At 41.2% G+C, this 26,165-nt stretch overlaps 1 protein-coding gene across 1 annotated transcript in view; it reads left to right on the top strand.

The window, feature by feature from the left end:
* The window catches only part of cwc27 (CWC27 spliceosome associated cyclophilin), a 31,432-nt gene extending 5,864 nt beyond the window's left edge, over positions 1 to 25,568 (top strand). The window contains exons 11-14 of the mRNA XM_037752163.1: positions 9,371 to 9,474; positions 18,341 to 18,453; positions 18,552 to 18,658; positions 24,875 to 25,568. Coding sequence (XP_037608091.1) covers positions 9,371 to 9,474; positions 18,341 to 18,453; positions 18,552 to 18,658; positions 24,875 to 25,037 — 487 coding nt within the window. The 3' untranslated portion in view covers positions 25,038 to 25,568. The remainder of the gene's footprint in view (positions 1 to 9,370; positions 9,475 to 18,340; positions 18,454 to 18,551; positions 18,659 to 24,874) is intronic.
* The last annotated feature ends 597 nt before the right edge of the window (positions 25,569 to 26,165 follow it).

The following is a 26,165-nucleotide window of genomic DNA, read 5'->3' on the forward strand; positions in this document are numbered from 1 at the left end:
GACAAAGGGGGCATTGTTGCAGGGTGAGCGCCGCTCTCCCACCGCTGCTCTAGCTCAAAGCTTTGAGCTGCTCGCTGCACAACAAGGAACACCAACTGGTATCTAGTCACCTGGGAATATAAAGGGGAGAGGATGTTAAAAGCAGCCTGATGCAGGACTTTAACATTAACACTCAGAGGTTCAGTCTGCAGGCCTCTGTTAGAGGAGAAATCTACAACACTGATTGTATCTTCTGCCTTGAAATTAGAAGTCTCCCTGAAACCAAAATAGTTTTTACATCAGGTCAAAACAATCTTACGTTGCTATCCAGCAGCCACTATTCCATGATTGCAAAATGCTCAGACTTGTTCACATTCAGCCGCCAAATAACAGCGTACCGTACCTGCACCGAGAAAACCTTTAAAGATGAGTCACAATCGATCCTTTTTTTTTATTTACACGGCGTTTGTCTGGACGCGCTGCGGTTGTTTGATGTTGTTGGTGTTGCTGGTTTTATGCTCACAGTTTGACACTTTTCTTTTATGTTCCTATTGATCACGTCTGTGTTTGAAGTAGGCCTCTTTAAGGGAGGGGGTGGAGGGGTTGCTTTATAAAAGACACCACTGAATGAAGTCCCAAAAGCGGTGTATGTGGTAGTCGCCACTTTTGTTAAACCCGACGGGGCATGACTGGGGAAGCAAAACGCTTCCATATGGCTGTGGGACTCAGTGAGCTGCTTCTGCCAGCAGGGCCTGGCTCCTTCTGCTGCAGCTCAGACTGGAGATAACACACACACTGCACTTCCTGTTATTTATATCTCTGGTTATCACATATGGTGTATACAGTATGTGGCAGCAGGATGTAATACTACACACTTTAATAGAGTCCTTAAAAATCAAGGTGGCATCGACATTATCACATCAGCCACATGGCGGTATGCCATTAAAGTAATGACTAAATAACTGTGCCTAAAGGTTTCTGTTTAAGAAAGAAACTAAAAATAATCAAAGTGATCGTGTGTGTGTAAAAACAAAACTTTAATAACTAATTATTATTTTCATTATCGATTAATCTGCCCTTTGGTGTGTGAAATCTCAGGAAATAGTGAGAAATCACAGTTTCCCTAGAGCCCCAGTTGAGGTATAGAAATTGATTGTTACGTCTAAACAAACAGTCCAAAACATAAAGAATATTAATATGAATTAATATCATAAAAGAAAACCAGTTTCACTTTAGTTTTGTGAATATATATTAAGTGACAGTTTAAAAAACGGTTTGGTTTGCTTTGAAATAAAATGTATTATACGTAGTTATGTCAACTTAATGTTTATTTGTGTTGCAGCTGATGCTACTAGAAAGAAAATCTAAAAATATTGCATAATTTCAGTGTATGAATGAATTACTTATTTATGACGAGATGCACGTCAGCCAAAAGGTTAAATGCCTGTTTAATTTGTTAGTGTTTTCTTTGGGTTTGAGATACTTGTTGCTGAAATAAAACCTTCATGCAGTGAAAATAAATTAAAGAAAACAAGCAAATATTCACATTTAAGAAGGTGGAAGCAGACAATTTATGGCATTTGGGCTTAAGTTGCAGTTTCATTTTCTGTCGACCGACTAATTTGCTCTGAATCATTAATTTTTTGCACAGAAATATCATATGATTCCATTTACACATCGATAAACAATAATATGGAGTCATCACCCAGCGTTACTGCGGTCAGGAATGTGAAATCTTGTCTTTTTTGGTGTCAAAGGCTCGTAGCGCTCTGAAAAATCAGTTTGCGTTCCTTCCGCCACTATGTCATACAAGTGTGTGTCGTACTGCCACTAAAGATTATTTTAATTATTGATTATTAAGCTGCTTGAGTTCTCCTTTAATCACTATAAAATGTCAGAAACTAGTTAAAATGTTTGTCCAAAAATCAAAGCGATTCAGGTTACAATGAGATGAAACAGAGAAAAGCAGTAGATCCTCACATTGGAAAAGCTGAAAACGATTAATTGATCATCAAAATAGTTGCCAATTAATCTTTGGTTAATCGACTAATTGATTAATTGACTAATCCTTGCAGTTAGGGTTATCATCTTACTGTTTCTGGATTTGGTCTTCTGCCACGTTGCTCTCTAAGACAGCGGTCTTCTGGCCTTGTGGACAGTGTAACTTAAATGGGAGACATCAGACACTAATTATCCTGAACCAAGTGGCCGTACCCGACGCTGCGTCACTCTCTATTAATTGGCTGCACCTGTCTCTTGTCATCGGTCATAACCCAACGCGTTCTCGGGGAAAGGTTGCAGAGATCAAGAAAGCATTCGCCGCTGCTGTTGTGCAGAAAACTGCTTGAGATAATCCAGTTCTTGGCAGCGGGACTGTATGTTTTGGAACTGCCAGGTTTACACATCTCTGGCCCACTGTAGCATGTCTGCCCCATATGGGGCACTTGCTCGCTGGAAACAGTTCCAGACGGCGATGCATGTCTAGGACGAGAGGGGGTTAAGACTTTTTTTGGAAATGAATAAAAACACCAGCAGAACGCTGCTTGGACTGCGATCAACGTCAACATTTGAGAATCTGCACATTTACTTTGTCTTTTACTCTCGAAAGCAAGCAGAATATTTAAGAGGAATAGGAAATGCATGACTAAATAATAGATTAATTTCTTTCTTCCATCATGATAAGATAAGTGGTTGCTCTGTGTACTCAACCGTAAGTTAAAAACGTGTCGGGTGCTCTTGGAAAACGGGGAAAAATTTCCCAAAAAAACACTCTAAAATATTAAAACAAGTGGCAAACGAGGAAGGAAATATATAAAAAAAATCCTTTATAATAGTGGCTAAATCATTAAAAAAAACCAATAACCACTGTAGGTCTTTGTAAGAACTTAAAACAAGCGGACAAAGCGGATGTGACCTCACTTATATGGTATCAACAACCAATGGAAATGGTACAGAAAAAAGTAATTTCTATACATCATCAATGAAAAGTACACCTAGGGAGTCTATGCAGAGAAAAGAAAACATATATACATTTGACTTATTTTACAGAAAGCATGTAAAGTCTATATCCTCATTAAGACCAGGATACTTTAAGGCATCCAATCAAAAGAAGGATCAGAAGAAACAGAAGGATCTAGTGGGTAATTGCGAGGCAGATCTGAGCGCTCTGAGACAGGAACCTTGGTCCACTGCATGGCTAATGTGTTGGTCTAGATCAACTCTGCAAAGTCATGCAAATTCCTGTGTTGAGGTTGGATTCCTCCACTCCAGCTCACAGTTCTCCTTGGCTTCTGACCAAACCATGGAGTGCCCCCTGAGGGGAGTTCACCCAGCCATCTTGTTATTCTAGCACATTCATCCACATCACTTTGCTCAGTCGTCAGACTGCTTCGAGTCGGCCGTATAGCAGGGAGAAGCTGCTGCCATCCTCGGGTGTTAAATTTGACTTTCAAAATATACATTTTGACTTGTTTGCAATCATGCTGTTGCTATATATTTTAACTTTACACACTTTATCAGTATTTCTGAAAAAGCCACTTGAATGCGGAGAATACAGAGAAATCCAAAAAAGGCAAGTATACGCCTGCTTGTACATTTTGGAAAAGGTTTGAATCTTTGATGAACCATACAGTCATCACTGGACTATTTTTAAGGTTGTCGAATTCCTGTGTCAGCCTCAGACTCCTGCCAGACGCTGGAGTATTAAATGCAAGGTTCTGACTCATGAGAGAGCTCTTGGGCTGCTGCCAATCACTTCATATGCTTTCTTTATGAAAAGTTAATCATCCACAGCTCCACTGAGTTTCCTGACAGAGTGACAGTAGCTGGTCGAGCCGGGCCGCCGGGACCAGATCCTGACTCCTGATTCAGAAAGAGGAACACTTTGTTTTGTTATTTTCAAAATAAAACTCACTCCTATAGCATTAGTCAAGCTTTGCCATTTGAAAATGAGCATTGATCTGGCATCCTAAATTTAGCTAAATTAAAAATTACTAGGGCTGTCAATGTTAACGCAATAACCCGCAAATTAGTTTTAACGCCAATAATTTCTTTAACGCATTAACGCAACTTGCGATTTTTAGGTTGTAGCGGGCTCAGTTTTAAAGCTAGAGTGAAGATAATGGCATCATATGAAACTACAAAACCTAAAGAATCCATTAGTACCAACCATGTCATACTAGCTTGTTGGGAAGAATGCTAAAATACGCTCCAAATTTAAGCTACATTTTGGCGAGAAAAACCTGGCTTGGCCATTTTAAAAGGGGTCCCTTGACCTCTGACCTCAAGATATGTGAATAAAAATGGGTTCTATGGGTACCCACGAGTCTCCCCTTTACAGACATGCCCACTTTATGATAATCACATGCAGTTTTGAGGCATATTTGTCCACTCCCATGTTGATAAGAGTATTAAATACTTGACAAATCTCCCTTTTAAGGTGCATTTTGAACAGATAAAAGTGTGATTAATTTGCGATTAATCACAATAAACTATGACAATCGCGATTAAATATTTTAATATATTGACAGCCCTAAAAATTAGACAACATGAGGCCACAACTTATTTTTATTATAGATTATTCGGACGATTAATTTCCTAATTCATGGATTAATCGCTTTAAAAAAAGGAGAAATATTGAAAGATGCCATCACGATTTCCCAGAGCCCTGGGTGAGCTACCCTCTTTTGTTCGACCAACAGTCCAAAACTCAAAGATATTCAATTTACAGTGATATAAAATCATCAAAATCCGTAATTATCAAGAACTTGCAGTGCAGAAATGTAAAAACTATGTTGGAGATAATTCAGAAATGACATAGTTTGTCCACCAGAGAGTACTGACAGGTTTATTTTTATAGCATGTCGTGCTCGGTATGTCTTGGTCGTAAATAACCAAATCTAAAATAAAATAAAATAATTTGTGGTGCTGTGATGTGAGGGTCCTGAGAGGAATTTAGTTGAGCCCCAAGGTGTGTCTTAACAGGTGTTGTTGGGGGCTTTTTCCTGTCCTCTCTGGCCTCTTTCTCTTTATTGGCACCGGGGCTGTGGAGCCGATTGTTTGGCTGTTGCCGTGGATACGTCTCTTGTTTTCCGAATGGCAGCATGTCAAGGCAGGCAGAAAATGATGGCTCAGTCCAAAGAGTTCCTCACTGCAGCAGAATAGATGTATAAAAACCTCACCTCTCTCGGTCCCGGAGAAGAGGCTGGACGGAGTTCAAGAAGGAGCCTGGCGTCATTCTTCACTCAAAGTTACATTTTACTAGAAGTCATGTCAAGAGGACCTCTCTGAACTGGACAAGTAGAGGACAAGATGATGCATCAAACAACGTGTATATATACTGTATATTTAAAGGGGAAAGACACTGTATATACAATATAATGCAATAGATTCAGGTTATTCTTGAGGTCATAATCCAATTAGGTATCTACTTGTGACCACAGAAAGGCCAGATACGTGCTACCTGATTCACTGTTGCTCTGAAAGCTCACTTAAAGGGGAACTTTACAGATTTTACACATAAAGATCAGGTTTCTAGTCATAAGTTGTACCATACAGCCTGTGAAAACAGTTGTATATTGGTGGTTACTCGTGGTATTGCAAAAAAAAAAGCATTCTCCTCATAGACCACCATGTAAAAGTCTGTAAAACTGATGGCTGAACACCTCGAACTGCAAACAATTATGACTCTTTCTATTATTTTTTGATTCATGGAGATTTTATATTTGTAAAACTTTCCTCGAGCCAAGAAAAGCGATTTAAAAATCGGTGACGTCATCGCAATGTAAAGTTTATGGGCCGAGCGGGAGAAACATTACTGTGGAAATTCAGTGGGCCGCCGCATACCCCGGTAAGTTAACCCGGAGGCTAGAAAGCTTGGACGCAATAGGCACCATCTTGGGGTCTGGTTTCCAGTTCTTATTATACATCCATGATGAGCTTGACCGTAGACTGTATATAAAGATTGACGACATGACCGCTCCCCAAAAGTGAAGCCAAAACATCTGGATCGCCCCCTGGTGGCTGGCTGCAGTATAGGTCACGCTGGTGTAGCCCTTCAAAAAAATGGCAATTTGTACAGCCTCTGATAAATCTGACAAATACAACCAATTGATATTCACCTTAATGACTAATATGTGTAGCTGCCGTTATAATAGTCATTTCTAGAGGTTTTTCAAAGACTTAACTACACAGTTAGTCACATTAAGTCCTCACAAAAGTCTCAGAAATCATGATGACATATTCCAAAGAGAATTATAGTACCTTAGCAAAAAAACAACCATCTTCACATGTAGACCATCACTGACTTATAGACTTAATGTTTATGTTATTTTTCAGCACATTTTTACACATGAACAGAAGATAAAATGTCTGTTTACTTGTGATGAATGACAATATGCTTTCTTGAATCGAGGTTTACCAGCCAAAATATGATACACATGTGACTAAATGTACTACTACTGTGAATGTCAGCTTTGATTTAATATATTATTTTGTCCACCTCTGGTTCGTCACATCTGAGTCAGAAAAAGAGGTTTGTTGTCGTTGCTCCTAGACGGAGCTGAGCAGGCGACTTCCTCACGCAGGCCTAGTCTGACTCTGCCAACCAGTTCTGCTCTTGGCAACTCCGTCTGGATTCAGCTGCAACGTTTTTTGTTTTTTTTCTTCGGCAAAAGAGACGACTAACAACCGTATGTCTGACTGATTCCTCATGTGTATCCTCGGGAGCAGCGGGGAAGCTAACGAGGAAGAGACATGACATCAAGTCGAGCCCCACAGCTGTTAATATTTGCCAAGGCACTTACAGTTAAAATATCTCAGTTTGATGCCTTGATGCTTTGCCACAGACAATGTCAGAGATTTAAACAAAGGTAACATGAGTTTTGGGACAGCGAGAAACAGAAGAATGAAATAACAAAAAGGTAAGAAAAGGATAGTGAACGTCAGTCCAGAGAAGCAGATGTAAGGAAACAAAGGCAGCCATTGTTTGGTCTGGAGATGCCTCACATGTTTCTAGGCCAGGGGCCCAGACTGAGCAGCTTACCTGTGCTTTGAGGCTCCGCAAGAGAATGGGACAAAAACAGAGCTGTCAGGCAGTACAAAAATATTATCATTTCCTAACATAACATATCTGCTCTGCAACTGGCAGTAGCCTCAATCATGTGAAGGGGAACAATAATCAGCATTTGCTGGCCCCGGTTCAGACCTCGAGCATTTAGCCTTGCATGAGCCGGGCTTCGGGCCACCTGCCAACGGGGACGCTTCCTTGAGTTGAGGAAGCACGGATGTGCCTTGGCCTGCCTCCGCCGAGCAGTTAAAGGTTTTATAAGGGCGGCTGGACATGAGCAGCGCCTGTAATACTTAATGTTGTGCCACTTGAGGAAAGGAAGTATAAAGTCTTTCATTACTTCTGCCACTAACAGCTTTTGACAGTCGTGTATTTCATGTATCGCAGGATGTTTATGTAGTTTATTGGACACAGCGTGCAGTAATATCACCTGGCTTTCATCCAGAGTCACACGACTTGGACTTGAGTCAGACTCAAGTAATGAATCTGATGACTTTAGACTTGATCTGACAAAATCAAAAAAGACTCACAACTCGACTTTGACACCAATTACATTTAATTTTGTGAAGGCTTGAAACACGTTTTGGTCTTGACTTGGCAATTGATTTGGTGGTTGTTGGTCTTGACGTGGGACTTGGGATTTGATTTGGGACTTGTTGATCTTGACTTTGAACTTGTCTCTCTTGGCTTAGGACTTGTTGGTCTTGATTTAGGACTCGTTGGCCTTGACCAGAGACTTGTTGGTCTTGACTAGGGATTTGACTCTCTAGACTTGGGACTTTTTAGTCTTTGCTTGGGACCTGTTGGTCTTGACTAGAGACTTGGCTTGGGACTTGTTGGTTTTGATTTGGGACTTGTTGGCCTTGACCAGATACGTGTTGGCCTTGACTTGGAACTTGCCTCTCTTGGCTTTGGTCTTTACTTGGGAACTGTTGGTCTTGACTGGAGACTTGGCTTGGGACTTGATTTGGGACTTGTTGATCTTGACTTTGGATTTGACTTAGGGCTTTCCTCTCCTAACTTGGGACTTGTTTTCCTTGCTTTTAGGTTTGGGGACTTGTTGGTCTTGTCTTGGAACATGACTTTGGACTTGTTTGTCTTGATTTATGACTTGTTGGTCTTGACTAGAGACTTGTTTGTCTTGACTTGGAACTTGCCTCTCTTGGCTTGGGACTTGTTAGTCTTGATTTGGGACTCGTTGGCCTTGACCAGATACGTGTTGGCCTTGACTTGGAACTTACCTCTCTTGGCTTTGGTCTTTACTTGGGAACTGTTGGTCTCGACTGGAGACGTGGCTTAGGACTTGTTGATCTTGACTTTGAGTTTGACTTAGGGCTTTCCTCTCCTAACTTGGGACTTGTTTTCCTTGCTTTTAGGTTTGGGGACTTGTTGGTCTTGACTTGGAACATGACTTGGGACTTGTTAGTCTTGATTTGGGACTTGTTGGTCTTGACCAGAGACTTATTGGTCTTGACTAGGGACTTGACTGTCTAAACTTGGGACTTTTTGATCTTTACTTGGGAGCTGTTGGCCTTTACTGGAGACTTGTCTTAGGACTTGGAAGATCTTGACTCGAAACTTGACTAGAGACTAGACGGTCTTGACTTGGGACTTTATTGCCAAGATCATAGACTTACTTGTGACTTGCATAACAATAATATGTTCTCACGTCTTGCACTTATGTGCAGCTTATTAAAAGTATTAAAACCCAGAAAAGTTAAAGTTGTTAAAGCCTCAGACAGCAGATTATACGATTTGAAACACACCAGATCTGCATTCGTTACCACTGCTGAGTGTTTTGTGCATTTTAACAGGTTAAAACACTTTAATGAGTCCTGCTTCAATCACACTTACTCATCTCAAAACAAGGAACACATTTGTCTCACTTGCGTGTGCTCGACCTCGACACTCCTTCTAGAGCTTTCCAGCAGCCCGGAGGGCCGAACAATTATTTTATTAAACCTCCATCAAATTTATTATTAGAGTAGCGCAAGCTTTTAATGTACATTCTTCATTCAGACACTCGCACACAGTGTTTTATGTTTGTTTTATATACCCACATAATTAACCATGAACATTACATTTTGAGAAGCAGAACAATTGATGTTTGTTTGTGAAGACCAGTAACTTTCAGGGTATTTATTTAATGATGAATATGCTTCTTTAACAGCCGGCGGAGCCAAAAGTCTGCTTCTCCGACTGTTCACCATGACTGATTTTGTCTGTGAACCTGTTTGCTGTGTCATCGTTCTTGTCCGTTACAGGTGTAATCCTTTATAACAGTTATATATGTTGAGTTTAAACTCTTCATTTCTCCCCTCGCAGTGATGAATTGCGGAAAGAGGCGCGGCAGTTGAAGAAGGACCTACAGGCCATAAAGCAAAGGAAAGAAGATAGTTTAAAACCTCCAGTGGATGACGTCAAGGAGGGTATGTGAGCAGATTTTATTTACTGATGGATGTGTATTATACTGTGAATTTATTAGTGCTTGATAATGTACTATACATGTAGCTCACCATGTTGAAAAAGAGCTCTTTCAGCACAGAGCTGTGAGTGTGAACGCAGTCTCTCTAAGAGGGTGGTCCGTGCAACATTCTCTGCTAATGGACACTAAGACAGGCAACCCTCTGATTTTGTCAATTAGTTGCAGACGTCTATTTTTGTTTTTCCGCCCCAAGGGTCTACATTTTTGTGTTAAAGCTCACAGAAAATTGCGTGGGTGAAAATTGTTGAGTGTCCGCCATAGTTGCTCATCAAACCCCTTTTGTGTGTTTGTTAGTTTGGCCGACGTGAGTCCGTAAAAATCTCCCCCCAAAAAAACCTCCTCAGGGGGCTTCACCACACGGCAGTCTGTCATAATGCCGTCAATCTTTGGATTTTTTTTGCTGATGCTGAAAACACATTTTTGAAAATTACGCAAAACCGCTTCAGGCACAGAGGTTAGCTTGAGGTTGTGTGTATATTGTTGTGCAACAAAACAGAATAGTTCGTGGGGGGGGGAGGTCTGACTGTGGGATCACCACCAGCCAACATTCACTGAAGAACACGATGAGCTTTTGTTGCTCAAACATTGGTTTTGTCGCCACAAACACTGATGGTTTTATTATTTAAACACTGACATTGAGCCCACTCTCTTGACGTGCTGCTGATTGGTTTATTCTAGGTGAAAATACAATCATTACATTGTACTTTAAACAAAGTTTAAAGAGCGTTCTTTTCTGTCTTTTCCAAATGGAAACACCCACTCAGCCGTAAGCAAAAAGCAGTGACGTAGGTTACCAAAGCTAATAGCTAATAAGGTTATGAATAATGTGAATGCTAGCACTACCGGAGTCAAAGTTAGCTGTGCTAAGTTTGGAAATAACTGAAAGAGTTAGTTCGGATTTTTTGAAGTGGGGTTGTATGTACACTCACCGGTGAGTGTATATTCCCATGTTTTGCGAGGTTAAATAACTGTTTTTGTGAATGGAGTCTAGTGGACCACCATGGGACCTTATTTCGGAAAAAAATAAGCTGTCTGACGGCAAGATAAAGCGTCTGAGAAAATATAATTTTGATGCTAAAACATACGTACTTCGATCAACATTTGAACGTTCGGCTTTGAATACACAAGAACTGGGAAGCTACAGAGTGATATAAAAACCTCAAAAAACAAACAAGATAACTAAGATTCTGTTGGTGTGTCTGACTTTCTGTGTTGCTCTTAGTGATATCTGCATAGAGTTAAGCTGTTTCTGTAAACACCCTCAGCAGAAAGAGCCTTCTCTCAATAGACGCAGTTATAAACTCAAGTGTTGAGTCAGTAACAACCCTGCATTGTTGTACCGAGTGGCAACTAGCCTAAGCTCCTCCATTATCTTCCAAGGCATTTCAGCTCTGCCAGCGACCTTTGTTTTGTGCTTCTCTGGCAGCTCGGCCAGAGGCAGGAGAGTTTCTTTTTTAAGAGTTCCTCATTACATTTCTGCGTTGGAAGCGAAAGTTAATTCCATTAGATGGAATTCTTAGATGTCACGAGCCAACGGCCACTGCAGGGGAGACGGATGTCTGCTCGAACGCCGTAAATCACGACGCTCGGCTCGGCCACAGGAGAACAGTGTGGTGAGGTCTCGTTTTATCTCGTCCCACTGGAGGAGCTACACACACACACACACACACACACACACACATTAAGGCTCACATTGACACCACCATCCCTGAAAGCTTAAATCATTCTGCTTGGTGCTGCTCTGACCTCTCGGTGATGGTCTTATTTCACTCACATGCTTCTCAAACTGGTCGGTGTGGCTTCAGTAGAGGCTCACATGATGAAGAGTTGAAAGATTTAAAGGCTGCAACTAACAGTTATTTTTTTTCTTGGATAATTTATCAGTCATTTGGTTTATAAAATATCAGAAAACAGTCAAAATTGTCAACATTTTTCATTTTGTCAGTCCAGAACCCAAAGATATTCATCTTATTATCACATAAAACAAAGAAAATCAGCAAATCTAAACATTTGAGAAGCCGAAAAAAAGATAATTGACATTTTGGCTTGAAAAATTACCAAAATTTGTATTTGTAAAGATTAACTAATTGATTAATTAACAAATTATTAGATTTAATATAGATCATAAAAACTAATTTCAACAAAAAAACAGTATTCTTTTACATTAAATACAGAGTGGTGGACGACACCAGGAGGACCTGTATTGTCCACGTGAAAGGCGTATTAGTGTGCGGTAACTATGTAAAGATTTCAACCACTGCTGACAGCCAGCATGTGCACGCTGCGCCAATCAAAGCCAAAAGGCGCCACCTCTTTTTTCGCCATAAATCCGCCACATTATGTCCTGTGGGAACAAACGTGACTTCGTTTTTGAAGTGACCTGCCAAGTCAAAGAGCCACCCTATTGCCTTTTTATGCTTATTGGACTCTGGGTCTAGCACTCCACCGTGAATCCCATTGTTGAAGCACAACCTCCTTTACCCATGTACATATAAAGAGGGTTTTTGATAAAAAATAAACCAGTAAACAAAGTAAAGCCTGCAGGTTATTGTTAAACTGCACAAATAGCACTAAGATCTGATGATGCAGGTAAGCTCGTGGAAGGATGATCTTTATTATTCACTCCAGCAAAGACAGCAAAGAAATCTCAAAAGAGCCTAAAGACCAGAGTCTCTCACTGACAGTATCTGCTGAAATGAGGTGTGCATTACGTTGAGGAAGGATCAGAATACCCTGCGTGCTCAGTTCCCCACCTCTCTTAAGCCCTGAAGAAAGGGCGTCGGCACACCCTGATTGGCTAAGAGAGGGGAAATGCACCAAGCTGCTCTCTATTCTTCATTAGGAGCCAACAGGTGATCTGATTAACCTTCCAATCAACTCAGGGGATCTGTGTCATTCAGCTAAATGAATTGGGAAAAAGGGAAATGACAGCAAGTACCAAAGAATGGCAGACTGCTACAAAAGTATTATACCCAGCCCATGAATGCAAATAATAAACACACAGAAGACAGGGCTGTCCTCGACCAAAGAAATTCTTAGTCGATTAATCGATTAGTTGATTTAATCGACCCGTCTGTAAAACTTTAACCACTTTAAATCTTGTGTTTACCAGAGATGTGCTCATAAGCGTCTTAGAAATAAGTCATTCAGCATGAAACTAGATTGACACTCAGAGAGCGCAGAGCGCAGACCTCCGCCAAGCTGCCCAAGTACGATTGCCCCCCCCTGTGGTGTTAATGCACAGGCTGACCGGAGTTATTAAAAAAAAATTCCTGCAATCCTCCAAATGGACAAACCAACAAACCAACAAACAAACCAACGCCGAAAACATAACCTCCTTCCTAGGCCTTTGGCCTTAGCGGAGGTAAAAAGCGTGAAAAACGACTAATTGACGAAAGAAATCTTAGTCGACTCAGACCAAAATGACCGATTAGTCAACTAAGAGCTGGCAGCCTGAATATAAGACACCAAATAGACACTGCAGTCTAACTATTCTACCTGTAATATTGCTATAAATGGTATAAATCTGATTCATGACCGCCCATAAGGCCGCTGGCGTGTGCACGCATGACGTTGATTGGAGTGAAAAGTGAATTGTCTCTTCAGAATTCACCTTTTTTCCCCCTTCGGTTTTCATCACATAAATTATAGCATGTTCCTGTAGTCTGGTTTTCTCTTCCTTGGCGTGACCGCCGGGAACCCAGAGCCAAAAATAAGAGAGCCATTCTGAAACCACTGTCCATTCAATACCCACCCTAAATGATGTGGCAGCAGTCTTTATCCCACTCCGATATTATACAGGTTATGCAGCCTGTGTGCCCTTGGTGTTTTATTACACCGCTGCCTGCTGCAGCAGAGTGATATTTGAAACGCCAATTACCTGTGATCAAGATTAGCGTGAGTTATTTTCACAGGACACATCTGTAATATCTTCTTATGCAAACAGTCTGTTGCATAATCGAAGATGGATAGTGTTGGCCCTCGAAGCACTAACTGACAAAGTCATTTTTTATGTGTTTTTGATTGATGGTCAGCAGTAATGTTGCCTCACAGCTCGGCGCCGCTTTCTTTTAAAATACTGTTGATTGTTTAACAGAGACGAGGAACCTTTTATCCCACAGAAAGAGCCGTTTGTCGTCCGCAACCGCCTTCGGTTGCTTCGACATCGGCAGCTTGATTTGTAGCCCTCTTGAGCCCGGGTGACAGCAGAGGGGAGGAATGTAGTTAGAACGGCCATCAAACTCAAAGATGGTAGTTAGCGACAACAGCTGGAGAAGGTGATGTGCGCTCCTCGTGTAGGACCTGAGGGCGTCATCAGTCAGCATCCAGCATGTCACAGGCTGCAGCGGGGAGGGAGGGAGAGCAGAGCAGGAGAGGTGACTGGGGGAGAGATGGAGGGAGATCACTTGTTGGTCTCATAAATCAAGAAGGAAAAAGCTTTTTGCCCCTCGAGCAGCGGAGAGAGCAGACCTCCATGTTGACTCTGAGGGAAGCGGGAAAAGTGTTGCACTTAGATTTCCTGCGTTTAGAAATTCCAGTGATTGCTCATCATGCAGCCTTAAAGCGCAGAGAAAGAAGAGTAATTGCTTGGTTTTCTTAAATGATAGATGACCTAAACAACCCCGTAGGACTGAAGCCTTTTGTTGTCACGTTCCTCCTGACGGGAACTTAGTTTACTTATTTATGATTTCCTCAAGAACAAATGTGACTTCTGCCAAAGAACTTAGTGCATCATGAGTGAAATATCCTCCAATATGGGGATGGCTATAAATGACGATTCGATTCTGATTGGTCAATTCTGGCGTTCTACGGTCTGTTATTCCTTTATAGCAGACCGCTGCTATGGACGCAGTTCTGATGTCGGGCTCTGGAGGACCATTTTTTTATGTCAAATTATTGATTTCTTAAGTAAGTAGCAGGGTTATAAGCGGAATAATGTGCAACTATGGGTCATTGTTGCAAAATAAACCCCTTCAAGGTGATGCATCGCCCTTTTATCACCCGCTCCCTGTACATCATCCCTTATTTATGATACTTAATTTAGAGATTTTATGAATTTTATAATTTAATTTCTTTATTTGTATTGATAAAACAGTGTTTTTTTTATTATTTTCTTTATTAACATTCAACTAAGTTTACAACGGAGACCTTATATCCTGTTTTTGGAAAGTCACCAAGCTGTTAAAACTATAAAATTATAATAAAGTGTAGTCAAGAGTTTCCTAATTTAAAGGAATAGTTCCAACATTTTGATTCGCTTTCTTGCAGAGAGAAGATCGATACCGCTGTCATCATCTGTCTGGTAGCAACAGCCTGCAGCTGGTTAGCTTAGCTTAGCATAGAGAATGGAAACGGGGGGAAACAGCTAGCATGGCTGTTTCCCCCCGTTTCCAGTCAGTTCACTAAGTAACACCTTTCAGTGAGAGCTGCTTAGTGTCTACATTTTGCAGAAACTGAGGCTGAACTCAGACTATAATTTCATAAACTAGTTTTATTATTAACAGATACACAAGTAGACTTTGTGCATTTTTTATAAAATCTGTTTGTTAAAGCTTTAATGTTTACCTGAATGTAAGCAGACTAACCGATGACTATGATAAAGAGCTGTACACACATTACCAGAAACTCACAACATTGCAGCTCTTATGCTCTAAATGACGAGCAGCGGACTTCACTGTTTTCTCTGTTACATCATTTATTTGGTGCAGCTGAATGTGTCCCGGCGTCCAGCAGCCAGCAGCCAGCAAAGGTGACGCTGTCCCGTGGCCGGCGCGGTGTGGTGTGTGTGTGCGTGACATCACATTTTGTTGTGGAAAGAGCGCGCTGGCTCCAGCAGCCAGCAGACTGTGCTCACTGTCTGCCACTCTGTGACTTCACAGCCTGTGTTGTCTAAGCTGGGAGATTTACACAAGCACATTAACTGCATGAGACACCCATGTCAGCATGCTGATTGTCTCTCCTTCCATTCACGATGAGAGACTACTTCACTCATACTGCAGGGGAGGACAGTTGGGTGGAAAGTTATTCCCAGCATTCCCGTCAGCGCTGGGACTTTTTTTACTCTCTCTCTGCCTGCCTGCCTGTGTAGCACCAGTCTGCTGTAGCGTCCACTTCTACATTTCATCTCAACCTAACGATTATTTTATTTTTCTTGATTAATCATTTAGTCCATAAAATGTGAGAAAGTAGTGAAAATATCCATCATAATTTCCCAGAGCCCAAGATGACATCTTTAAATGTCTTGGCTTGAGTTTACCATCACAGACTAATTAAGAAAACCAGAAAATATTCACATTTTAGAAGCTGGAATAAGGGATTGTTTTACCAAAAACCAAAGATATTCAGATTAGAATGCTGTGAAACATCATGGGAACAACGGGAGTTTGTTTTCCGGATAACGGACTGTCGGACAAATGGGCTTTTTCTCGGTCCAATGGGACATAAGCTGAAGTAGGCGAGACTGGAGCAAATATGATTTAAAAAAGGTTATTTTTATAAAACGGTCGCTATATCGTGACAGTATTACATGAAAAAGGTATCTGAAAAAAATCATGTTCCTCCGGTGCTCCTAACAGCATCTGCAAGATTTCACAGACTGGAGGAAAACAAGCAGTAAGAGCTGATCTGAGGTCTGCTGTCCAGCTGCCGTCTACGAGAGCCTGCTGTCAATCACTCGCGAACTCCGACCAAACGGTCAAACTAGGCAGCGCTGATCAAATATGAATCAATATTATGTTATGTTAATGCCTATTTCTCTCCTCAGATGTTCTCAGAATCATCTTGTAGTGCACGGTTTAGCTGTAAAATGAGAACGTTTGTGACACCGCCGCCATTGTAAAATCTGTTGAAGGAACGTCAAGTTCTGGTCACATGACCGGTGCATAACCAATAGGAACACTCTCTCAATGAAATGACCTGTGATTGGTCATCATTTCAGTGGTTTAAAGCCTGAAAACAGCCATGAGGAGGTGCAGAAGTCTAGTTATCTGTCAGAACATTTGAATTACAATATGCTGAAAGGTTATTTTAAGGCCCAATGATGCCAAAAATATACTGCCTACTGCCACTTTAATCTCTGTCTGGATAGGTTTTTGATGTGTAGTGTAGACAAGGGCATTATTTAGGAGGAAACTCATTGCGAAAATGGAACACGGTGTTCATAGTTGTCAGTGCGTAAAGTTCGCATTCCTGCACCATATTTTCACATCTCACGGCTTTAATTCTTCTTTTTCTTAACATTTTATAACCCAAACACCTATATATATATATATATATATATGTATAAAAAGGTGACCCCTTGCTAATATTTTCTGTAACACCAGTGTAATGACATTTTTTTGCTTTCCTGGAACCAAGTGGATGAAGCACATATGCTCCTGTGTCTGCTGTGAATTAAAGAGGGGTTTTTTTTCCCCTTTTTGCCCGGGAGAGATCGATTACATAAGAGTTTGGGTATAAGGTAGCAGGCGGAATTTAGGTCATCTCTGAGGGAGATAAAGTGAGGGGTTAGTAGGTTGGGGCTTCGGTCCTCTACATCTTTGTGAAGGTTGGCAGCAGTATGAATTCATGCGGAGAGCGTGTCAATGTGAGATGAGAGGTCTGCCCTGTGTTGCCTCTCTTATTATCATGTTCTCAGATCAGGTACACCAGCAACCGTCACAGCTTGACAAGCCTCACTTCCTTTTATCTTTTCTCTCTGATCATGTTCTGCATATTTTGTAGCTCCTCATCTGTCAAGTGCTGGAGAGCATGTGAAGCGGCGGTTATTTCTTCTGTAGCATCGGGGGGACTGACGCAACAAGTAGTTCAAATAGTTTCTCTAGTTGCCACATCATTTTAGTTGTGCAATAAGATCAAGATGACTTAAGTTTAGTTTTTAGAAATCTAAAAACAAAAGGAACATCATTTTTAATGATAAAATTATGTTGTAAATTGTAAAAAATAATGTAAATATAATATTTTAGTCATTTCAATTATGGCTTTAACTAATGATTATTTGTATTTATCAATTAATCTGCTGATTATTATTATCATTATTATTCTTGATTAATCGTTTGGTCTATAAAATGTCAGAAAATATTGAAAATGTCCATCCCAGTTCCTCAAAGTCTAAGGGGATGTCTTTAAATGTCTTGTTTTGTCAGTCCGAAACCCAAAGATATTGACTTTAATATGATATAAAAACAGAGATTAACAGGTAATCTCCATATTTGAGAGGCTGAAAACAGCATTTTCTGACATTTTCTGCATGAAAAATTACTTTTAACAATTAATCGATTCTCAAAATAATTGGTAGTAAATTCAATATCTGTTTACGATGGCAAAATATTTCTATAGGTTAGTAGTGTTCATTCCTAGATTTTGTCAAAATGTTGTCTGAGGACCTAAAGAAACATTAATAAAACAATATTTTGCTTTAATATTGTCACCGTGAGATAAGACTTTATCTCTTATGAGCATCTGTTTTAATCTCCCTTTCTTTAATTGTTACCTTTTTATGGTAAAACTATTTAGAAAATATCATGTCTGGTTATATTTCATGACCTATCAGCTGGGGGTTTCTTGTTTTGTTGAGAGACTGATTGATTTCCGACAAAATCAATAAACATTATAGGACAAAAGAAAATATTATTATGGTTTTTCAGAGGCCAAATTCTTTGACACATGTAAATGATAAGTAGATTTAATATACTCAACTGTTGTTTTTTATATTTTGAAAATATTCTAAGTAGTTTATGATTTTCTTTAATATTACTACAGCCGTCTAAGATTTAAATAAAGTGAATAAAGAGTCTCTGTTGTCTCTTCAGAGGATGAAAAACCAACCACCACTGAGGCCGTGGCCGAGTATCTGGAGGGACGCAAGAAGTACGAAGAGCAGCGGAAAAAGAAACCGAAGAAAGGCTCAAACAGAGAACAACATGTAAAGGAGTTACTGAACATGAAATACGAATCAGTTCAGGTTAAGTTATCCCGTTGTACTGTATGTATATTAAATGGTGTCTGATCTCTTTGTGTTAGACTCTGGAACTCCTCAATCGTTTCAAGTCCAAGCTGTCTTCAGCCATCACTGAGGAGGCTCCAGAGGAGGACGTGGAGGAGCTGGCAGAGGACGAAGACAAAGGATGGTCAGTGACACCATTTAACATATAGAAGTGGAATTTCTTTTCACTGGTTTTGTTTTCATCTATCTTTGTGGAATCAAAACACTCTTGGCCCACCGACCATGGCCCGTCGTTACGGCACATTAACTTCAGTATGAATGTTGAACGTTTGCAGGGTAAATTAACGACTGGATTATTGTATAGTGCTGCTTTGAATTGCTTTGATATTACTTAAGATAATTGAATGATGGTTAAACTTTAATTTAGGGATGCTAATTTTGAAAAAAATCTTAACCGATGACTGACCCTCGTTAACCGATTATTAACCGACAAGATTTATGCGTACCAGCTGCAGTGTATGAGCACAACAGACAACTGAGTGTTCACCCGTCCGGGAGCGTTAACTTAGCAGCCACGCTGCTGCGTGTAGTGTTGCGGACATGCAGCCACGTTCACAATAAAAGTCTCCACCTCACATTTAGTTTAGTTTAGCAGGTTGTCAGCTGTGTGTCTGCGCGGCGTAACGACACTCTTTTCACCCCGCATTAACGATAGCGATCGTCCGACAAACAGTGCGTGTGTTTGTGCTACGTTAGCATCTGTAGCTCTGCTGGTAGCTTCCTGCTTCCTGTAGTCACAAACATACGGTCTGTCAGCGCGGCGGAACTTCAGCAAGTGTCCGACAGACCGTGTGTGTGTTGGCGGTGGCAGTACAGCTGTGAACGTAGCTGTAGCAGACAGTGTGTGCACAGTTTATTTGTCGGTGAATAAATGCTACGAGGCTACATCTCCTCCGCTCAAGCGAGCTATAGACGGGAGCCGACTTCCTGTATCTGTAACGCCGGCGCAGACACTCTTAAGGTGGACCAGCTTTTCTCCTTTAAGTGACGAGTTTTCTCAGCTTTTTATTAATTATTAACATTTCTTTTAATCTTTTTTTTTGTTTTTTGTTTTTTAAACAGAGTTTAATTCTGAATTTTGTTAATACAACTCTTACAATCCATTGCACAAACATGTTTGGACTGATACATATAAAAAAAAAAAAACAAGTGTACAAAAATAAATATAAATAAATAAATAAAATAAATAAATAAAATAAATAAAATAAATAAATAATTGTTTTAACCGATAGTGTTAATCGGTTAAGATGCTTAATGTCGTTAACGGTTAATTATTAACATCCCTACTTTAATTTAAATGCTAATCTTTCATAATTTCTTCATCAGTAATGGGCACCAGTGTTGTCAGGATAAATTTCTAACTTCGATATAATACCTTGAAAAAATCAATATTCAATACCATTTCCATGGGGAAAATTGAGACAACATTTAGGGCATAAAATTTTAGATACAATGGAATAAGGATACAAATATTCAGGTTCTTTTTACTTTAGTATTTGTCACTTTATCAGCAATTATTATAATTTCATACCAACCTAAGTCAGGAGGACATTTTTTATCAGTATTTCATGATAAACTATGAAACGCTCGTGCGTCTGGAAAAGGAATCCTGGATAAGACAGAATGAAATAGCTGCCGTGTAAGTCGTCCTGCTCCGCTTTAAATCACCGACACTATTCACCGCAGCAGATATTAGTAGCGGCGCGTGAGTCCTGAGTGCTCCTGGAGAGTTCAAGAAGCAGTCTGGCAAACGCACTTGTTTTGTGGACGGTGAAGTTGGAGCATGACAGGGTTGGCACGGAGAGGCCTTTTTCATTAGCCTCTGCTGCTTGTGTTATTCCTACTGATACCCGCGTGGTAGAAGAAACCATTTATTATTATAATAGTACGAGCGTAAATGAGACACTGAAATGGTTAAATACTGCAGAAAATCCGTCTTTGCACCAGGACTGATGAAGCTGACCAGATCCAAAGCTTGCTTCTGATAAATGTGTGTGAAAGTTCAAGTTGCGTATGTATGTGTGTGTATGTGTGTGTGTCAAGTTTTCAACCCGCAGCCACCAGATTGGCCATCAGGAAATCAGCCCTGACGCTGTGTTTTCCTCTCATATTCTGTTTTTCACCAAAGATCTCAAAGTCTTACTACAGCAGAGTAGAGGGGTTTGAAATGAATACCATGTGTTTGAATTTGAGCAAAGTGTCTGTGTGTGTGAGAGATTTAGAATAACAAAATCTGTAGTTGCTATTAGTCTCGAGAAGCCCCCTTGAAGTGCAGTCTGTCTCAGTGTGTGTGTGTGTGTTGGGGGGGGCCCTAATGAATTTGAGAGAAGCCTTGGCCGGCGTTTGGAGCCTCTCCCGGCTGTAGACACCTCACTGTGTCGCCCCCGCCAGGTATGGGCGAGGAGGGAGGGACAGGGGCAGTAGCGGAGCAGTCCTAGAAAAACACCAGTGGGAAGTCTGTGCCACTCTAGGAGCACTGTGAACAGAATGTGGGTTACAACAGGTCAGACATTGGAAGTCAAGTCTGGGCCAGAGGAGGTAAACTATTCCATCTGTGTCTGTGTCTACAAACTCTCCCTCGTCAGCCCCCTCCTCCTCCTCCTCCTCCTCCTCCTCCTCGGTCTCCGCTAACACACACACAAGCTCCACACTCTCAATCCCATCCCTTCTTTAATTCCCACTCCCTAAAAAAAACACTAAATAAAAAGGCTTCTGTAGCTTCACGTCGCATCACGGCAGCAGCCCAAGAGTTCTGCCGTGTGACTCGGAGGCCGTACGTACGGCCGGCGGGCTGTCATCACCGAGACTGCTAGACAAATTATCAGAGGCGGCCCGCTCACGCAGCAGGAGTCCTCGGGGGTCTGCCAGAGTCTAGCCCATGACATTCTAGATGAGCTGTCACAACTCCTGCCGATTTCAAATGAACACTGGAGAGAGAGAGAGAGAGAGAGCAGAGAGCGCACACACACAAACTAACACACACAAACTGTGAACGCTCAGCCAGAGAACGGAGCAGACACATACCACATGCTGTATAGACCAGGCATCAAAATATACTACACTGGTGCACATGAGCACAGTACACACACACACACACAGACATACACTGTATACAGCACAAGGTCATGTCAATATGTTTCTCTCCAGCAGATAAGAAAGACCTGTTGCTCATCATCTTTAAAGGACATTAAGACAGTAAGACATAGTCAGCTTAGTCTTTGGACGTCGACAGAGATAGAGATGCTGATGAACAGCAGTACAAGTAGCCAGTTAATAACTCAGGATCAATGTCCTGGTGGACTAACGGTGGACTTTTGTTCCATGTCATCGGCTTCTCTCTCCCCTCATTTTCTCTTGCACCTGTTCTGTCTACTATCTAATGAAAACGCTCCAAATAAAGGTACCGTTTGTAACTTCTTACACGTATAAATCGTGTCAGTGTCCAATGCGCGCTCGCGTGTGGCTACGCTGTTCCAACACGAACTACACAAAAGCACCAAAACTGCAAAGTTCTATCTAGTGAAGCCCGTCTTGCAAAACAGTGTCAACTCTTCCTGCTTCAGCCCCCCCGACCGCGGCCAGAAGACACAGGGGAAACCGTAGCTTTGGTTTTCAGTGCCGGAGTCTCTGCTCCTCTGCCTGTCTGCCTTCACTCACACACCGCGCCCGTTCTCACTCGCTCCACCTCTCACATGCATGCGCGCACACTACACACTGCAGAAGACGGGAGTCTGAAGCAGGACAACACAGTATAAGTGTTGATTCATGGTGCCAAAAATATACTGCCTACCACCACTTTAATCCCACATTGGAAAGGTGTGGAGGAAGGGGGGTTACAAAGATATTAGACCATCTGACGAGCAGCTCTGAGGGAGTTTACTGGCAGCTTAACAGGCTACAACCAGGCAGCTCTGTGAAGCTGTACTGAAGCAAAGCAGTGCTTTGAGATACATGCTCACAGTGACAATGTGACAAGTGGGAAGTTGATTTACCTAAAAAAAAAAAATGATCCGCTGCTTTACAGACGTCTTTTTCCCAACGTAAGTCTATGAGAAAAAGTCTTTTTGGACCCAACGGCATCACGTGACGGACAGAAGTTGTAGTACCACCGTTTGGCCACTATGAAAATTTGCTCCAAAGCCCGGTGTTCTTCCTGAGGGCTTTGTAAAATGTTTACCATGTTCACCATCCTAGTTTAGTGTGGTAGCACTAAACAAAGTCCAGCTGCAGCTGATGGTAATGTCATTAGTTGTGCAGGTGGGCACCATGCATGTCTGTAAAAGATTTCATGGTAATCCGTCCACTAGTTGTTGAGATATTTCAGTCTAGACCAACGTTGCCATCCCTGTTGCTGTGCTGCATGACTACAAAGTTTCCCCTGAACAGAACCCAGCAGTTTTGGGTTATTTTCTGTTACGTGATTCTCCACTCAGACATGAATGTCGGAGCATGTAGCTGGCAGGGTTGCGTGGCTCAGTCAGAATGTATCCTCACAATTGATTAGTCACTCCTGTTGCTTTGTTGTTTAGATTTACTGATAGCATCCATACAGCAACTGAAGAAAATGTGTTTTATCTGTGAAATGCCGGACACTGATATCTCCTGTGAGGAATGTCCTGATTCTTTAATCTGTCTTTGGGGGAAGAGAAACTGACGGGGGAAATGAAAGACACATGAGCGTCTGTTCTCTGGGGACCGGGGCTTTCTTCTTTCTGCTAAGATGTCTCAGAAATATCTCTCACTTTGTGCTGAGAGTTCCCATTCAGGTACCTGCTTAATGCCCCTCTGTCACAGACAGTGCTCTTCTTCTTAGTGATTCTTTCAGGGATTTTTGCTATAATTTGAATAAGGCAAATTTATTTATGATATAATTTGCGTGGCAATATTGTGTTGAAACACAGACAGTCAAGTATCGACCTTTTATTATATAAACTATTAACCTCTTTAACAATCCGACGGCCACTATATTGTCTTTCAGAAGTTGTAGCGGGCTCAGTCATATCACATGAAACTAGAAGAACCTAAAGAATCCATCGGTACCAACCATGTCATGTTCGCTTGTCGGGAAGAACGCTAAATAACGCTCCAAAGTTACACTAAATTTTGGAGAGGAAAAACTGGCATCGCCATTTTTCAAAAGGGTCCCTTGACCTCTGACCTCAAGATGAACAGAGTGAAAACTGTATCTTATTAGATAAAACAGAGCATAATTTGTAGTTGAAGAAAGGTAATATTTTATATCGCAATATATCTACATGCAATACTCAGCATATCGCAAAATGTTTAAAATTGCAATAAGATTGTATCATGACTTAAAGGGACTCTATATAAGAATCAGAAATTGCTTGTTAACAGCAACACCTGTGGCCGATAAGTCAACAAAAGTCAGCGTCGGGCTCGCGAGAAGCAAGCTAAAATAGAATAAGAATGAGACAGGTATAAAATTCAAGAATAAAAGTTACAGTGCAGTGTAAGAAATTATGTAATAAAAGGCAGCAGCAAACATTAGAGTTGTAGCGGACATGCACTTTTCTGGGAGTTTGTTTCAGATATATGGAGCATAAAAACTGAACGTGGGTTCTTCTGCATGTTTAGATTAGGCTCTGGGGACAGAAAGCAGACCTGGTCCCAGATGACCTCAGAGGTCTGGATGGTTCATAATGTAGCAGAAGATCAGAAATGACTATGGTAGTCCTGTATGTCCCCCCCAACCAGACTCCTATCATGATTTAACCATTTCTGTCTGGCTGCTCCTGTGTCTTTAAATTCCAACGAGGCTTAAAAATCTGTGTTCACAACACCTTGGTGTGACCTTCGGCTTAACATGGCTGTATATTGGCTTCCCACTGACAGCTATACAGAGTGGAAATATTTCAGTCTAAATGAGGGTCGGCCAATCACTTGGATAAAGTTGTGTATTGTTTGATTTCATTCTTCATCTTCACGGCCCGTTATGATTCATTTAAAGCTGCACTAATCAATATTTGCATATTCACAATAGATCATATTCCTTTCAAAGTATGTTCATATTTTTATTGTTTCATGCTTTTAACATTTAGTTTTCATCTCTCTTTTTGAACTTAACCACTTGTATCTGCCTGTTTGAATACAAATTAAGTTTATAATTACTAAGATATTTATATTCAACTGGGAAAAAAACACTAGCACTCAGAATAATTTCTCAAATTTTGCCCATTTTTTGATAATAATATTGTTATCAAACCGCTCAAAGCATAAAGCGACTATCCTCTGGGTAAAAGCTCTATGGCGCTGTGATTTAGTGGATCCTCCGCCGCTCTCCTTTGAACTCTCTCCACCTCTCTCTCTCCGTCTGATTTAGGATGGCCCATGTTCTGCAGTTTGATGAGCAAACCAGAAAAGTCAAGGATGCCGCAATACAGGACGAGGACACTTTCGAGATCTACGACCCGCGCAACCCCGTCAATAAACGGAGGAGAGAGGAGAGCAAGAAGCTCCTGAAAGAGAAGAAGGCCAAGTGGTGAGGTCGAGAGAGGTCGAATGTCGGGTCCTGCCCAAGCAGCCATGTGACTGAAAAATCTGCTCGTACCGCATCCCGCCTGTCCACTTCTCCGCCACTTCAAACCGCGCTTTGTAGAGCAGTGTCCTGCCTCCAACATCTGGATTGAGGATGCTGACCCTTACGATCCCTGTAATCTGTGATGGAAAGGCTCCTTCGCTTGGAACAGCTGCAGCCGGACGCCGCTCAGTTACTCAGCCGCATTAAGATCGTGGTCGTAGTAATGGTTAAGGTCATCATTTGATTATATGTAATGTTTTTTTTTTTTTAATGCTATTCTTCTTCTGTTTATGTTGTCTAGAGCTTAAAAATGTGAGCATCAGACTTTGACAAAATAAAATAAATAGCATTCGTAAACTGTAATGATTTCACTCTGTTCTATTTCATTTTCAATAAATGTACCAGTCAGTGGCTACCAGCAGCTCTAAAGCTCAATAATTAACATGTTATACTGTATGTTGTTTCTTTAATAAACAAAACTGAAGTGTGAAAACAAGAAGTTGTGATTTGATGGAAGGTTATGTGTGGATTCTAATGATTCAGTACACTGAAAAGAACTGCTTTGCCCATCACCAGGAGACAGGACTGCAGTCTTCTCATCAAACTCTCAGCAAGAAAGCAGATAATTATATATCTCAAAATGTCTGACTATTCCTTTAATGCTGAGGCTGGAACCGTAGATGGCCTAACTGACTGCAGACAACGGGAACTTTGTGCAGACGAGGAACATCACAGAGCAAAAACCAAGGATCAAATGAAGCCAGAACTGAAAACACAGGACTTAAATACAAACTAATCTGACGAGGAAGTGGAGAGATGGGCGGAGAAGCTCAGGTAAGGGCAACGAGGTGACGGAGTAAAGAGGCTGATTCAGAGCAGGTGTGTAGACGGGCATAAAGATGGGAGGAAAAACAGCAAAAAAAAAGTCTGAGGGCATCTGGACGGAGAGCCAGACGGTGACACTCACCACCCTGTTGCATTTTATATATAAATATCTGCCACACTGTCCTGCTCAGGTCACCAGTGGAGCAGCCAGAGCTTGTAAAAAGGAACTGGCTTTACCTCACTGTGGTGGTAAATGATCTGCCACTGC

This window comes from Sebastes umbrosus, chromosome 19 (assembly GCF_015220745.1).
Source record: "Sebastes umbrosus isolate fSebUmb1 chromosome 19, fSebUmb1.pri, whole genome shotgun sequence".
Classification (NCBI taxonomy): Eukaryota; Metazoa; Chordata; class Actinopteri; order Perciformes; family Sebastidae; genus Sebastes; species Sebastes umbrosus.